General features: G+C 41.0%; 1 protein-coding gene across 4 annotated transcripts in view; it reads right to left on the bottom strand.

Moving 5' to 3' along the window:
• Positions 1 to 341: 341 nt before the first annotated feature.
• The window catches only part of NUF2 (NUF2 component of NDC80 kinetochore complex), a 28560-nt gene continuing 13185 nt past the window's right edge, over positions 342 to 15716 (bottom strand). For all 4 annotated transcript variants that reach the window (XM_044266770.1, XM_044266769.1, XM_044266771.1 and 1 more), the window contains exons 9-14: positions 14666 to 14728; positions 11979 to 12116; positions 9669 to 9809; positions 8536 to 8711; positions 7474 to 7609; positions 342 to 740 (exon numbers count right to left, since the gene is read on the bottom strand). In XM_044266770.1, coding sequence (XP_044122705.1) covers positions 606 to 740; positions 7474 to 7609; positions 8536 to 8711; positions 9669 to 9809; positions 11979 to 12116; positions 14666 to 14728 — 789 coding nt within the window. In that variant the 3' untranslated portion in view covers positions 342 to 605. The remainder of the gene's footprint in view (positions 741 to 7473; positions 7610 to 8535; positions 8712 to 9668; positions 9810 to 11978; positions 12117 to 14665; positions 14729 to 15716) is intronic.

The raw sequence follows: 15716 nt of genomic DNA, 5'->3' as shown, positions 1-15716 counted from the left end.
GTTGCATGGATGTCTCGGTGATTGGAGCTGTGGGTGTAGATACAAGTTTTCAAGCCGAGTCAGAGGTTGAGGATCAAGGGCAGAAGCCCACACTCAAACTTTCTTTCAAATGATACGTGAGAAAGCGTGATGTAGGGGGCATGTTCCCGGCTCCAGCATCATGCAGAGCACCGTGTAAGCTCAGGACCCTCACGGCTTCTTCACCCATAAAGCAGTAATAAAAGTGTGTACCCAGAGTGCACCAAGAAGGATCAAATGAGATCCCCACCGCAATGCTCAGGAACACGACACTGCTTGATGGCCACGAACAAAGCCCGACAGCCAGGACAACAACAGGAAAATTGCATCTTCCAAATGCACCTCTTCTGGCTTTATTCCGACTACGTACAGCGGTGGAGATATGAATGGCTACACAAGTTATTTGAATTACAAGTTAATAAACGTCTACATTAAATGCATTATCTTACAAAAGAACAGCCTATGAGAGTATACAGAACATTATGTGTTGCTTCTGATACTTCTGTTGACTTCAGTTTAACTCTTCCCTTTCCAAAGGTGAAATGAAGGCGGTGAGCTGTTCACAGGAAGACAAGTGACTGCGCCCGTCAGGCCGACGTCCTGAACATCCTCTTCCGCAGTTCAGCCGTCTTCTGCTCTAGCTGAGCACCGCAGTCCTCCGTGGCCTTTTCAATGCCTTCATGGTATTTCTCCAGAGCAGCTTTCAAACTCAGAAATATTTCCTAAGTGGAAAATGAAATGGAGTAAGAATTATCCCATGCATCATCCTAAACTAATAAGAGTTACAAGAATTCTAATCATCTCTTTAAGACTTCTTAATATTTTAAAGCCTAAACAATCTCACATGCACTCCCGACACCCCCCCCCCCCGACACCCACATGTGCCTGTTCATTTCTAAAGTTCCTTCTTTAGGTGGTACAGGCACATCGAAGTCTGCTATTTAGAAGGAGCAGAGCAGAGACATGTAACAATGACTTGGATTCAAAACGTGAAGAACGTATTTGTAATTGCCATGGAAAAGCTTTTATTTTGGAACTTTTCGTGTCCAGACAAGTCTCTGGGTTACTGCAGACTCCTAGACCCTCTGCGTCTGGCCCCGGTCACCACTGAAAGATAGGTCAACAGATGTGCTAAGTCATCTGTACGACCAAAAAATACATGTGAGAGACATTTTAGTAAACCCACTGGGTAATTCTACTATAAGCAATGATGAGTTTTCATAGGAACCTATGTGAATGTGCTAAGAATGAAGGAAAAAATGAAAGAACCACGTTTACAGATGGACTAGAGTAACAGAAGAAGCCTGCAAACACTTTCTTCTATCATCCTCATCCAGTGCAATTTTGATCCTTGTATTATTCATTTTTCTTGAACAAAATAACTCTCAAATCTAGACACAAGAAGAAGTGGTACTCTTAAGTTGATCGGTTTTTTTATCACTGAAATAAAACAGCAGTTCTCTTCCAGTGGGAGGAAGGAGCAGTAAATGAGTATAATGTCCTCAATTTTAATTGTCCCTGCCATTAAATTTTTCTTAAAACCTATAGTTTGGCTACTACTTACCTTAGTTTAAATTTTAGTGTAGATATTTTCCGATTTTGAACAACTTACAGAGATTATAATTTATTACAATTCATAGTGTTTCAAAAAAAGAACCAAACTATTTCCAGACTCGCATGTATGCAAGTTTGAGAGCTATTGCTTAAGATTCAGCAAATATAAATAGATGCTTAAGGCTAGACACTCTCCAAAAATCCAGACACAGATCGTTATTAAGTCCTGATATAAAAATACAAGAGTCTATTTAGATTTCTAAGATCTGATTGGGCATCACATTACTACAACAATGATGGAGTACGAATTATTAAGAAAATAAATCAAACATTTTTGAAAGCTTTATTTCTTCAATCTTAAAAGAAAAACAAGGAGAATTAGTTGCTAACTTGTATAAACACCATTAAAAAAAAAAACAAAAACTCGGCACATTCAGCAGCTATAGATCAATTTAACTTCCTAGTTCCAGGAACTGTATGTTTATTCTTACTAAAAAGGATGCTGAGTAAATTTGGCAGAAGATAGTACGTCTAAGAAACTGTTAAAACTCAGTGTGGTTAGATAAAGATACACAATCTCAACACCTAACCAGCCACTTCAACACACCTAAAGAAACCATTTCCTTCCACGAACAAAGACACTCTCGTGGAGGAACCAAACCCAACAGGTAGAGCCACCAGATGCGACAAGTGGAAGCCCACTCCGGAGGCACCTGGATGGCTCAGGGAGATAAGCATCTGACTCTTGATCTCACCTCAGGTTCTGATCTCAGGGTCGGGCGCTTGAGCCCCACGCTGAACTGCACACCAGACATGGAGCCGACTTAAGGAAAAAAAGCAAAGCCCACTCCAGGGCACATCAACAGAAAGAAGCAAGCGCACATTTGAAGTTACAAGCAACCTTCGAGGACGTTAGCGGGAACAAGCACAGCCCTCACAAATGCTATTTCAGGTTCCCGTTAAATTCCGTATCCAAGTGGAACTTTACATTTTTAATCCACAAAACAAATCCACCTTACGGTGATGACTTCACTAGACTGAAATACTTTTAAAATCCAAGTCTGGTTCTGTGGTGTCTGTGTGGTACCCGCCGGGTGCTTGTGGCTAGAAAACGGACATTTTAAGACCTCCAGGCCCCTGGGCTGCACTAACCCCACATCAGCTCCTCCGCAGACACAGGGACCCAGTGGCTGCCGTACTGAGCAGGACAGAAGAGTATCCCCATCACTGCACAAAGGTCCACCGGACTGCACCAGTCCGGGGAACTTCCTCACTTTGGCATCAGATAAATTTAAGAGGACAGTTGACCCTTGAGCAACATGGGTTTGAACTGCATGGGTCGTCCACGCATACACGGATTTTGTACAGTATCGGATTAGAACAGTATTTTCTCTTCCTCATGATTTTCTTTCTAACATTTTCTTTGCTATGGCCTCCATAATGTCAGGATACAGTACACAATACATATAGCATACAGAACACGTGTTAATTGGCTGTTTGTGTTACTAGTAGACTATTAGTCAACAGCAGGCTATTAATAGCTAAGGTTTTAGCAAGTAAGAAGTTACATGTGGATTTTCAACTGCATGCTGTTGGCACCCCGAGTCCCTGGGTTGTTCAAGGTTCAATTGTATATAATATACATGGGGTTTTACAGCTAGTCATTACCCTACAAGTACGTATTTAATTCATCAACCAAATACATTACTGAGTACCTTCTAGAAGTAGCACTGTGCCTAAGTACACTAGAAAATGCAGATGTGCTTTTTACCCTGAAAGAACATATAATCCAGACCAGACTGGATACCAAGAGCTTAAAGGATGGCTAAAATTATGTACTAAATTTTAAATTTCAGTATTTTTTCATTACAATTAATTTAAATGTAAAGGCAAATAGCCATATGCTGCCAGTAGCTACAAACTGGACAGCACAAACCCAGATTATCTAGAATCAACTAAAAGCACTCTAGGAGTATTTGAGGGAGGAGAGAGATCGAAGATATGTCATAGTAATCGAGAAAGTTATACAGAGGCTATCCTTTCTAGTAAATTGTAAATAATGGAAATGATTAAGCCTAGATCTAAAGCTTTAAAAGCCTAGAAGGCAGGGATCATGCCTTCCTTATTCACTACTAACTCCAAGTCAGGGGGCGCCCAGAAGGTGCACAGGCCATAGGTGAACGAGGGACAGAGTGAGTGCTCTACAGGGAAACCGGGAGCTCCCATTTTAAGCAGGAAAGTACAGCAACAGGGATAGTTTAGTAGGATAAATCTGGCAGCCCTTAGCATTCAGAGCAGATGTGATGCACAGAATCTTGGGTCAAGAAGAAATTTAGCAAGTTTTTGCCACAATCCATGAGCATTACAAAATTAGGTGACAGGAGTAGAACAGAAAGGGGTCGTGGTGCACAGGATCAACGGCGTTTAAGAAAATCCGAACACTAACCTGGTGCTTGTCTGGATGTCAGGATTATCTACAGAAAGTCCAAAATATCAACTCTTTGTGATGGACAAATGACGATGCCATCGAAGCATAAGAAGAAATTTGTGAAGAAGGGCAGTAAAAGGGGAAGAGAGAAAGGAGAGCGAGGAGGAGAGACGCTGGAAGCTGCTGGAAGCCAGTCTCTAAATGCTATTCTGTCGCGAGAACGAGCACAGTGACAGCATCCGACAGGCGGCTCCACCAAGGAGAAGAGTTGGGGTGAGCAGACAGAACAGGACACCAATTTAGAAGCCGATCTAAATAAAGGTGTTAACGGAAAGCAGTAGAGATAAGGATCTCTGGGAAAGAATATTTAAGGAGAGAAGGGGTGTGAAGATCATTAGGATTTCACAGAAACTGCACCCAGAACAAATGGGCAACTGTAGCCCATCTTTTCCTTCCCATGGAGGGGGATGAGGAAGGAAGCTAAAAGGAACTCTTGAGAAAAATGCATCATGATTCACTACAGTAATTTTAGACTCTCCCACGCTGTCAGGACACACGGGTATCACAATGCAGACTGGGAAAAGTTACAACTTAGCAACTTCCAACAACTGTATCCAAAGTTCTACTCAGTGCTCTAAGTCAGTCTGAAGGAAGACATGCCTACTGTATCCAAGGGCCCAATTCTACTCAACACTTTTATTTTGGAGAAAAAGGCAGGTTAATCAAATGTGCAAGTGACGCTAAGCCATGAAATATCATTAATGTGAATGATACAAAGATTTAGAATGACCTTGATACTTTGAAATCCACACAGAAGTAAACAGATGAAGCCTTAGAGAAATACTAGTAAAATTCTGATTTAAAAGTCCCAAGAAATGGCTGCATTCAAGTATGGTGAAGCAATTTAACCAGGCAGAACTACATGTGGAACGGATCAGGGTCATTTAATTGATCACCAGCTCAATATGAGCCAAGGGCGAGATGTTGCTGCTAAAACTCCAAGCCAGTATTACACTTCATTAACAGAAGCACAGCGCTTTGGGACTGGTCACAGCATTATCTGGAAGGCTATGTTTAGTACTGGGTCCTACATTTTAAACAGAATAATGACAAACAGGAAACAGAGGGGAGAAGACAGTAAACAGGATAGTAATGAATCTGAAAATTAAGCTATATAAAGAATGGCTGGGAAACTGGGGCTCATTAACCCAGATGAGAAGGCTGGAGGAACCCATGATCATTATCCTCGAGTGTCTGAAGTGATATTAAGCAGAGGACGATACAGATTTGTTCCAGAGAGATCTTGGTTCACTTGAGTACAGAAATTATATTTTAAATTCGAAATAAGAAATAACATTTTCACCACTAAAGCGGTCCTAGCAGAACAGCCTGGGTGGTTATGAGCTCGATGATATTGAAAACAATGAAGCAGAACGTATCAATGGTTCTCAAAAGCCACAGTAAAAAATTCCGGTTCATGAACCCCGTTGCTGATGATCCTAATTCAGGACATTTGGGGCGGGCGGCTGTTTGTTCATTTCTGAATTCTAATATGTAGATGACCATCCAAGTTTACAAATACTGATGAAAAACATACTACACATAAGGAGCCATTCCAGGCATGGTCTGACAGGACATACTACTGTAGCCAAGTACATGATCACTACTGTTGAGAAACTGAACATGTTCTTGGTGAGACAGACAGATCCAGCACAGTGAGGGAAGGCCGGCAGGGGTGCCTTTACGACTGACAGGCCAGAAGTGCTGAGGCACATGGTAGCAGGTTCACGAGCTAAGCCTGACCACGTGATAACAAATAAATATTAACTTATTTATTACTTTGATTAAGAAGTAGGATTAAATATCTCCCATGATCTTTCTAACCCACATTCTAGAGATAAACAGAGAGCTGGGCCTTGGGGAATATCCAGTTCAGGGGCAGGAAAAAGTAGTTGAAATGTGGAAAGAAAGGGAAGAACACAAAAAGTCAGGACAGCAGATTGGGTCAACCACGGCAGGAAAGACAGTCCTTCACTTCTGTTTTCCTTTGTTCCGTCCATCCTTCCTTTGTCCCTTTCTCACAGCCTCGAGACAGCGCTCAGGTATGTCTACGCAGCTTCCATGGGCACAGGCAGCGATGCCAGCTCTGGAGGGGATACAAGTTCCAGAGAATGGGCGAGGGGATGGGGTGCGGTGGCTTTTAGTATCAGGACTACTCGCAAATTGGATGTGGATGGTGGACAGTAGAGACAGCAAGTACTTAAATATTTCCCAGGTATCAGGGTTTTAGGAAACCTGGATCCAATATGTTAACAAAGGGAAGGGGAAAAAGAATGAGGGGGAAGAAAAGAGGCCATGGGATTTCACCCAATAAAGGGCTGTTTTTAGTGATTTCTAGTAGAGCATTTTGGGATAATCTGGAAAATATAGGCCAAACTTCAAAAGTTCAGAGAAAATGAGATATAACACACACATCAGGAGCAGACTTCTTGGAGACACGGTGGTTAAGAAAAAGATAGAAAGAGGTCAACACTTATGTTTGGTGCTGTCCTGACATTCTGGAAGGACACAAATGTGGGCGTCTGTCCTCATTAAACTTAGGACTGCTTATGAAACGATAAAATATATTGAAACAAGGCAAGAATAAAAGCAGTAACATTAGGCAATTACAATAAAGAGATCATGGAAGGTCTCATCACATAGGGACTGCCCTCAGCTGCTCTGTTTCAGGTAACAACTCAAAGATATTTAACACTGATGGTGACAAATTTTTTTTTTTAATATTTTATTTATTTATTTGTCAGAGAGAGAGAGAGAGCACAAGCAGGGAAAGCAGCAGAGGGAGAAGGAGAAGCAGACTCCCCGCTGAGCAGAGGGCCTGATGCAGGGCTCGATCCCAGAACCCTGGGATCATGACCTGAACAGAAGGGAGATGCTTAACTGACTGAGCTACCCAGGAACCTCTAGAAATACTTTTGAGATCCTTTTATCGGGACCAAAAAAACCCCCAAAACTGCAGAAACTTTTCAGAGGACATTACTTAAAAATCGCTATCCAAGTTCATCTACCAAAGAAGCTCAGAATGAGCACAGGGTATTATATAAGACTGACGAATCACTGACCTCTACCTCTGAAACCAATAATACATTATACGTTAATTAACTGAATGGAAGTTAAAAAAATAAAATTAATTAAAAACAAAAGCTCAGGATCCTTCTGGAGCACCGCACTCTTACTGCAGAGCACGATGCTTGGCTAAGTCAGGGGAAGGACGTGGAGGGGAAAATGTAAGGAGGAGGCATACATCCCAACGAACACTGGTAATGGAAAAGGGGCTGTAAATGCAATCAGAACCAAGGCCCTGGGGGTCCATCTCTACCTCAGAGAGCCGGCAGTGTCCTGAGTGAGGCTGGCAGAGTCGCCGCCGTGAGCTGCTGAGACCACCAGAACCGCCCCTGTGGCCACCCACTCACCTGAGACTTCAGCCTCTCCCTCTCAGTGGCATCTTTCAGTTGCTGGATTCCGAATTTGATTTTTTGAATTTCTTGATTAATTGTGGTTACTCGCTCGTAGACAGCTCCTCTTTTTTCTTGAACTTTATTGCAATCTCTAAAGGAAAACAGACAGCTAAATTTTAATTCCGCTCAAGCATCTGAAAAGGAAAACATGAAACTCTTAATTTTGGTTCCAAAGAGATCACATATGTTTGTTTGACAAGCCTAAACTCCTTCTCGGACATTAAAAACCAAGAGCTGAGAACCCCAGTGGGTGCTGTGGCCGAGGGTTGTCATTTACACCGGAGACTTGAAGGTTGAAGGTGCACTCCCCCAGCCAAGCTCACGAGTGTACTACTGGGCATGAGGGGGCGGGGAGTGGATGTGACTCGGACAACTTGTCTGCGAGGCGGTTTGGCAGCAAATACAAAATCCGCCAATTCTGCCCTTTGTCTTCATCTGCATGAGCCAGAACAAAGGAAATCTTCATGACGTGCAGGCTGAAACACGGACATTTCATACACTATCTGGGGAGTGTATTCTAAAAATACATTCTTAGAACTGACAGGAAGAAGGCTCTACCACAGGAATACCCCAGCATGCTGGCTAACAACGTCCATAAAACACTTAGTGAAATATTACTTGTTACCTGGATTTTAAAAAAAAAGGACCTTTTCTCAGTACACAGATACTATAATGCCAGAGCCCAGCTATACGCATAAGATGGACAGGTTAACTCCTCCGCTGCAGCCCCAGCCCACTCCCCTAAATGCGCTGAAACAGGCAGGGGCACCAGAACCCTTCTGGGGAATCCTGCAAAGGATCTGGAAGGGTGGTATCTGGACAGGGAAAAATCGAGAACTGAAAACAGCTCTAAATCTCGACCTAACATTGTAAGATTCATAATTAATTAATCTTTTCTAGTCACCTAAAGGTGGAATACCTTGTTGAAATTATAGGAGTTTTGGGATCCTAGGGGAGAAAGTGGACTAGCTTTTCCCAATTACTGTCTAACACATTAAACTGAAAACAAGTTCATACTCAATCACTGTGCGTTTGTACTGCTTGACATCCTCGTGCTTCTTATTTATTTTGAATTGTGCTGTGGCGAGTTTTTCCTTCTTCACAATCATCAGTCTTTTGAAGGAATTTTCTTCTGTCTTCAACTTCTTCAACTCTGACTCATCACTCTCAATTTGGTCCTCCAAGTTCAGGCTCTATAGTTGACGGGAAGTATTTAAAGTTGATACAACCAATTAGGATCTAAAAACAAAACGAACATCTATTCCCTGGGATGAGCTATACGGAGATACAGTTTGAAAGTGAGATAAAACCATTTAAGCCCTAAAGCTGAGCAGGAGAAGACAATGTCAGGAAGAGAACAGAGCAGGACGCTGGGGACGCTGGGAAAGCTACACAAAGAGGGTTCGGGTCTGAACTAAGGTAGGAGGAGTAAAAGAGAAAAGGAGAAATCCTAGAACCATTAAAAGCAACCTTTTGCTGACTCAGGATGGCAGACAAGGGAGTGTAGATTGGGATAGAGTATCTCAGACCACCTCACCTTCTAACCCCTACTTTCTCAAAAAAAAAGAAAGAAATCCTTTGTCAAATGCACTGTTAGTGATCCTGGGGATAATGTGGGTTACTATGATAAAGTGAAGAAGCAGAGAAGGATTTTCAAGCTTTCGGCCTGGGAAAATGAGCATTGGCACTGGCTCTCTATCTTCAAGGCAGGCACTAAGCATAAACTTAAATCCCAGGAATGGTGTGAGGCCGTGAGTTGGGACTTGGGGCTTACTGGTGGAAGATCATTTCCAACTGTTAGAACAGGTTTAAAATTCCGTGACCTTCCTCCAAAATACACACGGCAACATGCCATGTTAATTAATCATTCATTTCATCTGAAGGTTAACACAGGTCTTACCACTGCTGTGTTTAAGAAGAGAGATGTTTCCTGCTCAGCGTGTACTGCCACATCTGTTATACTCTCGCAGGATTTTGCCTTCCTTTCAGCAAACAGTAACACAAAGTAAAAGCAAAGCCACGGAACTACAGTAAACCTATTTATTATTCTACAGTAAACCTATTTACTTACTATTTGTTTACTACAGTAAACCTATTTATTATTTTTATTATTCCATAATAAAAACATTGAAATTCCACATAACACAAACCTCCTTTAAGATGCTGGCTAACTTTTCCCGGTTATCCGCCAGGTCCCGTATTTTCTTCTGATATAACTGCACCTCCAACTGACATGAAGGCAAACAGTCCACAGAGTCTCTGTAGATCTCATACTTTTCCATCACTTCTTGCTTTCAAAGAAAGAAACATAAAAACCAGTTTGATAGTCTCCTTCATAAAACTGCAGTCCTGTCAGTTTGTTTGCTCTTAAATAATTTCTGCACTTAATACTGAAAGCTTAAGAGCAGAGAACAATTAAGTTTCTAGGTCACTAAGAAAGCGCTATTACTGACATGTGTCTAAGTACATATAATTATGCTTCTTAATTGCCAAATATCCTTACACAAAGGAAAACTGCCACAATTTTACTAAATCACTCACTGAAGTACCTTCCACGGATTATTCACAATGATTTGAAAAGCGTTCGTGTCTGCTAATACTCAAACTGCTCCTAATTGCTCCTGGGCAATTGTATTTCCAATTATGATCTTCCTATTCATCTGTATAATAACTATTCCTATGGCTGATTTTTTTTTAAAAGATTAATTCCTCTTCTAAAATTAGAAAATGAATGTGTTCCCCACAACCACTGTAACAATACGGACTTACTTTTCTTCTCCCCACCAGCCTATCCCTCCGCCCACCTTCTTAATCAATTGGATTTTGTCTTCAGTGAAGTCCTTACTCATACCATTGCTCATTTTTGTTGTCCTTTTCTTACCAATCGGTAACCACTCTTTGCATCTTTGCACGTCATGGATATAATCCCTTTCCCTCTCATATGCCTTATGAACATGTTCCATTGATCTCCTTTTCTCTATATTAATTTTTTTAAAGATTTTATTTATTTATTTGACAGAGAGAGATCACAAGTAGGCAGAGAGGCAGGCAGAGAGAGGGGGGAAGCAGGCTCCCCGCCGAGCAGAGAGCCCGATGTGGGGCTCGATCCCAGGACCCTGGGATCACGACCTGAGCTCAAGGCAGAGGCTTTAACCCACTGAGCCACCCAGGTGCCCCTCTCTATATTAATTAAAAAAAAAAAATTATCCCAGTTCAAGATTATACAAACATTATCCTAAAATTTCTAAAATTGTTCAACTCACATAAATTTTTTGGTAAATGGTGCAAGATGTAGACCCAGCTCCCTTTTCTTCTAAGTGAACAGCCAATTGAACCAAAACTGTTTTTTATTAAATAAACTATACTTTTCTCATAAATACTCAGATATAGTTTTTGACTCTCATTTCTGTTCTGGTAATCTTTGTCTATTCCTGGGTGATAATTCTTAATTATTAGAAATGACTAGAACAGCAAATTCAGGAATAAACCAGAAAAGTTCTAGTAATTGATGGTTTAAAAGCCCTGCCCCACCAAGGATGCTAACTTATCTGCCCACTTCTACTTCTGTCCCACTGAGCCTCCATCCATCTCCCACAGACACCCATCATCTTGTTAAACATAAATTGTATCACGTTCCAACATCCCCCTTTTAAACTAAACAGCAGTGTACCCTTGCTCCTAAAGTAAAACCCAGAGCACCCTGAATAATCTGTCCATGGCTTATTTTCCTATGGTCACCTCATGCCACTCCCCTTCTTATGCATGAGGCTTTGTTCCTAGAATATACTTCGCTTCCTTCTCCCTCGAAGAATTTGCACATGCTGTTTCTCTGCCTCCAAGGGTCTTCCATGCACAAATTTAGGAGGATAACCAATTTATTCTTCAGATGTCAACATCAATTTCTACTTCCTTCCCCTTCCCACCCCCAGATTTCCAAAACATTAAATTAGGCTACCCTCATTACATTATTTCAAAGAAGTCTATACTTTTTTTTATTTCTTTTTGGTGCTTTTTAAAAAAATATTTTTAGAGCAGTTTTAAATTCACAGCAGAACTGAACAGAAGGTACAGGGATTTCCCATGTACTTCCGATCCCAACATGTACACACCCTATATATTTTAATAATATATACCTGTAATTATATAATTAATTATAAACTTAAAACTTTTCTCCCTTATATAAAGTAAGCCTCAGGAGAACAGAGAATTTTTGTTCTGATCACTCAGGGCAAAGTCCCCCAAACTTTTTGCATCATTGGACAAATGTCTCAAAATTATACTTCTTTTCCATACACCTGCTTTCCAGGAGAGCTACATATCAGCGACAAGGGCAAAAATCTTAAGAGGAAAAGAAGTATAGATAAACTGGAAATCACAAAATGAACACACAATTAAACAGAAGTTGCTAAAAAGAAAAAAAATATATAGAAAAGCATTAAAATCAAAAAAAGGAAATTCACCCTGGAATTTTTAAGTTTCTGGACTGTATCTTTCATTTTTTCTTTATAATTCTTTAGCTTCTCTGGAGAATCCACAATTTTTGTTTTCAAACTCTCTTGTACTTCTTTCAAAGAAACTACTGACAATTTTAGTTCATTCTGTTGAGAAAACATATTTACATATTAGATACAATAACAAAATTGTTCACTTACCATTATAATAATGGAAAAGAACAAAGAAACTGGGCCTGTGCTCGTTGTAGTGGGGGAAAAATTTAGATCCCCTGTTTATTTGCTCCCTTTTGTCTATGGGCCAAAGACCGAGCCCCTTAGCAGAACATTCAAGGTCCTTCATTGTGTACTCCTCTTGTCCTCACGGGGTCCTCTGCTGCCAGTGCCCTCTGTACCTACAGCCTGCTAATACCAGTCCTGGGTTTGAGCAGGTGCAAGCGATCTCTCTGATCAGGACGGTCCTCCTGAACACCATCATGTCACCCCTGTACCACCCCTGAGTTTCATTAATCCTTGGAAATCCTGCTTCCACTTCCTCTGCGGTCCTTCTATGAACAGTACAATCACTGTACATGCAATGCTATAATTATGTACTTAATCTGTGTGACTGAATTTGACTGCACAGCTTGGAGTGCTGAGAAGTTATCTTTGTTCTCCCAGAACACAGACAAAGCCATGGCACTGAGGAGGCACTTAGTACGTGCCGGCTGAATTAAAACCCATTTTCCCTTACTCTCCTGAATTTAAACCATTCGGGGAATTGAAGTGAAGGGCATCAGAGAATTTGGTGAAAACTTTTTTATAAATCTAAAATTATATAAAAAGATTAAAAAATATTCATATGAACATCCTCCCTAAGTATTAGCTGATGAATTGTGTTTACTTTATTTTGAGATACTATGTATCAATATGGGAAAATTTCCAGGAAATATTAAGTGAAAGAATCAGTTACAGATCAACAAACAACACAAGCCCATTTCTAGGAACTAAATAATGAAACAGCAAGATAACTGCATGAGTCTGCATTAGAGCACATAATGTCATGGAAAGGATGGGAGGGAGGAGCCTACGGGGGAAGCAGGCCTAGGGAAGAGGCCTTCTGTGTCTGACTCCCTCTCTCACTATACATACACCTACGCATACACAAAGGTATGTCATTGAGTATTTTATAACAGGACTATGTTACTGGACGGCTTCTGTAATTTGTCCGCCGATGATTTTCAACCAAAGAATCACAAATGATCTTACATTTTGATCAGCTAACACTGAGGCCAAAATTGAACGTTTGACACAACTTATCTGTAATTTCAACAAATGGCCATACGTGTTTCATCGTCTACAAAACCAGAGGTCACCCTCCTTACAACTGATGTTGACTTTCATTACGTTTCTTCACTTTATAAGAAGCCTAAACCTGATATTGTAATCAGAAAATGATTTTGTTTAACAGTAGATTTAGGTGGGACAGAAAGAAATGAATAAAAACATTGTCAGTACTACTCAGGTGAAAGCATTTGCTAATCAAACGAGAGACAGAAAAATAAGGACTATATTACATCAAAGTAAATTTCTGGTGGTTCTAGAGCGTAAGTGTTAATAGGGAAGACATAACAGTACAATGGGGCTAAAAACATGAGAAATAGGACATGTATAGAATTAAAGCCACAAACCATAAAGGCCCTGTTTATAAATTTTACATTAAAAACCTAAGCCTTCTAATGAAAAAAAAAAATCATGAATTTAAAAGAGAAGTAGTTAATATCCCCAATTCATAAAGTTCCTTAAAAAAAACCAAAAGAAGCCAGGAATACAGGGAGTTTACAAAATAAGACATAACCACAAACCATTGAATAAGATGTCATAATCATTAAGAAGCAAAAAAATCAAAATGAAAATTAGGGTTTTTTTTTTCCCCCTATAAAAGCAATAGAGAAAGCAAACTACAAACCTCCCATTTTGGCAAGACGGTGGGGAAAAGAACACTCATACTGTGTTGGTAGGAATGTAAACGGGTATCTTTTTAGAAGTCAGTTTGGCAAAGTGGGTCAGTTTTAAATGTGTATTCCCTTTGACCCAGAAATCCTACAAGTACGAATATGGCCTAAGAAAAAAAGCAGCCCCGTACACAGATCTCAGGGTGTGTGTGTGTGTGTGTGTGTGTGTGTGTGTGTACAGCACACACACTGCTGCTGTCCAGTAGCAGAAACATCAGAAGCCAGTGCGTGTCCACCAACAGGACACCGGAAAGATCGACCTCAGTGTGACGCACAACCATAAGCACAACCATAAGCAGCCGATAAGACAATGAGTGTCTCCGGTGGCGTGTGAGCATTTATGCTCTTTTGGGTTCAGTGAAAAAAGACAGGTGTGAGACATGAAGAGTCACGCTCTGACGTTACATTGCACCTGGCTCTGCATAGAGAAATGTCGTCTACGCACATCTCAGACCATGTGGTGAGCCTTCAGGTGATTTTCACTCTCCTACACATTTCTGTGTTTCCATTAAAAAAAAAAAAACACACACACACAAAAAAACAGTAGTCAGCTATTATATTTAACCTGAAAAAAAGTTAAACTAGATTCATTTTAAGGAAAAAGGAAGGAAGAAACTTTGACTGTAACAACGCACACAGTTAACATACTCCGCCACAGAAAATATTCAAAACGTAAATCTGGTTATATGAAAAGATGCTTACCAAACGCTTGGTTTTCTCTGAAATATCAGACTTCTTTTGGGAATTTCCATCCTGGAGCACTATCTAAGGAAAAAAGCCCACAACTGTTTTCTGTGATGATCCAAAACAAATTTAAATTTAGCCTCTCAGTGCTTTCTCATAAAATAAAGGTAAGGAAGTAGAGGAGTTAAATGGATTAGAGCAGATATTCTCAAACTTTCTGTTTACGACGCCCCAGGCCACAAGAAATACCTAAAGATTCCTTTAGTAAGCAGTGGAGTCCTAGTACGGTGTAAGTCCTGAGTCCTAACAACTTAGTAGCTCTTTGAAAACGTCATGCATACAAATTGGGAAAAAATAATGCTTATTTCATTCTTAAATAACCACAACTACTTCTAAATTGGATGGGTACCTATTGGGCACTGCACTAATTCACAAAGGTTGGATTCGGACTGGACAAAGACTTCCTCATTTCCTGTTCTGTGAGGTTGTTCAGGTACTGGTTCTTCACCAGGACAAATGCCAGAACCCAGGTTTACAAAGACACGGATGGAAGGCGCCTGAGCTGCTGGAACTGTGGACTGCCTTGAACCAGGAGTTCAAGCAGAGTACGACGTGCTGACCTTCAGTTTCCCATGAAATTCCGAAATATCCTGCAGTGCCCCCCCACCACCCCGCAGGGTTTCCTGCCAAGTCCAGGGTGCTCCCTTACAGTTTGGGAACAGCAAGTTTAGAAAATGGCAAATCCTAAAAAATTCCAGTCAACAAGACAGCACAGGACTTGGGCAACACAAATAGATAACCACGCTTGACAGAAGTTCGTATCTGTGACAAGGAGCACAAATGGGCACAGCAACATACCCTAGAGCTTTCGTAACTAAAAGTAAGGAACGTGCTCTTACCGCTCCCATCCACCCCCCCCCCAAAAAAAGTTTGTTTTTTTAAGCAAACAACACGCACATGGAGTGGAGAGGCCAGGAGGGGGAGCTCTCACCCTGCAGTAGGCCCAGTGGATGCCAAAGGGCCTCACCAACTAGGTCCCCCGCGCAGGGCAAGAGGTCCCCCATGTCTC

The sequence above is a fragment of the Neovison vison genome, chromosome 10 (assembly GCF_020171115.1).
Source record: "Neovison vison isolate M4711 chromosome 10, ASM_NN_V1, whole genome shotgun sequence".
Lineage (NCBI taxonomy): Eukaryota > Metazoa > Chordata > Mammalia > Carnivora > Mustelidae > Neogale > Neogale vison.
This window is presented reverse-complemented; position numbering and strand designations above follow the sequence as displayed.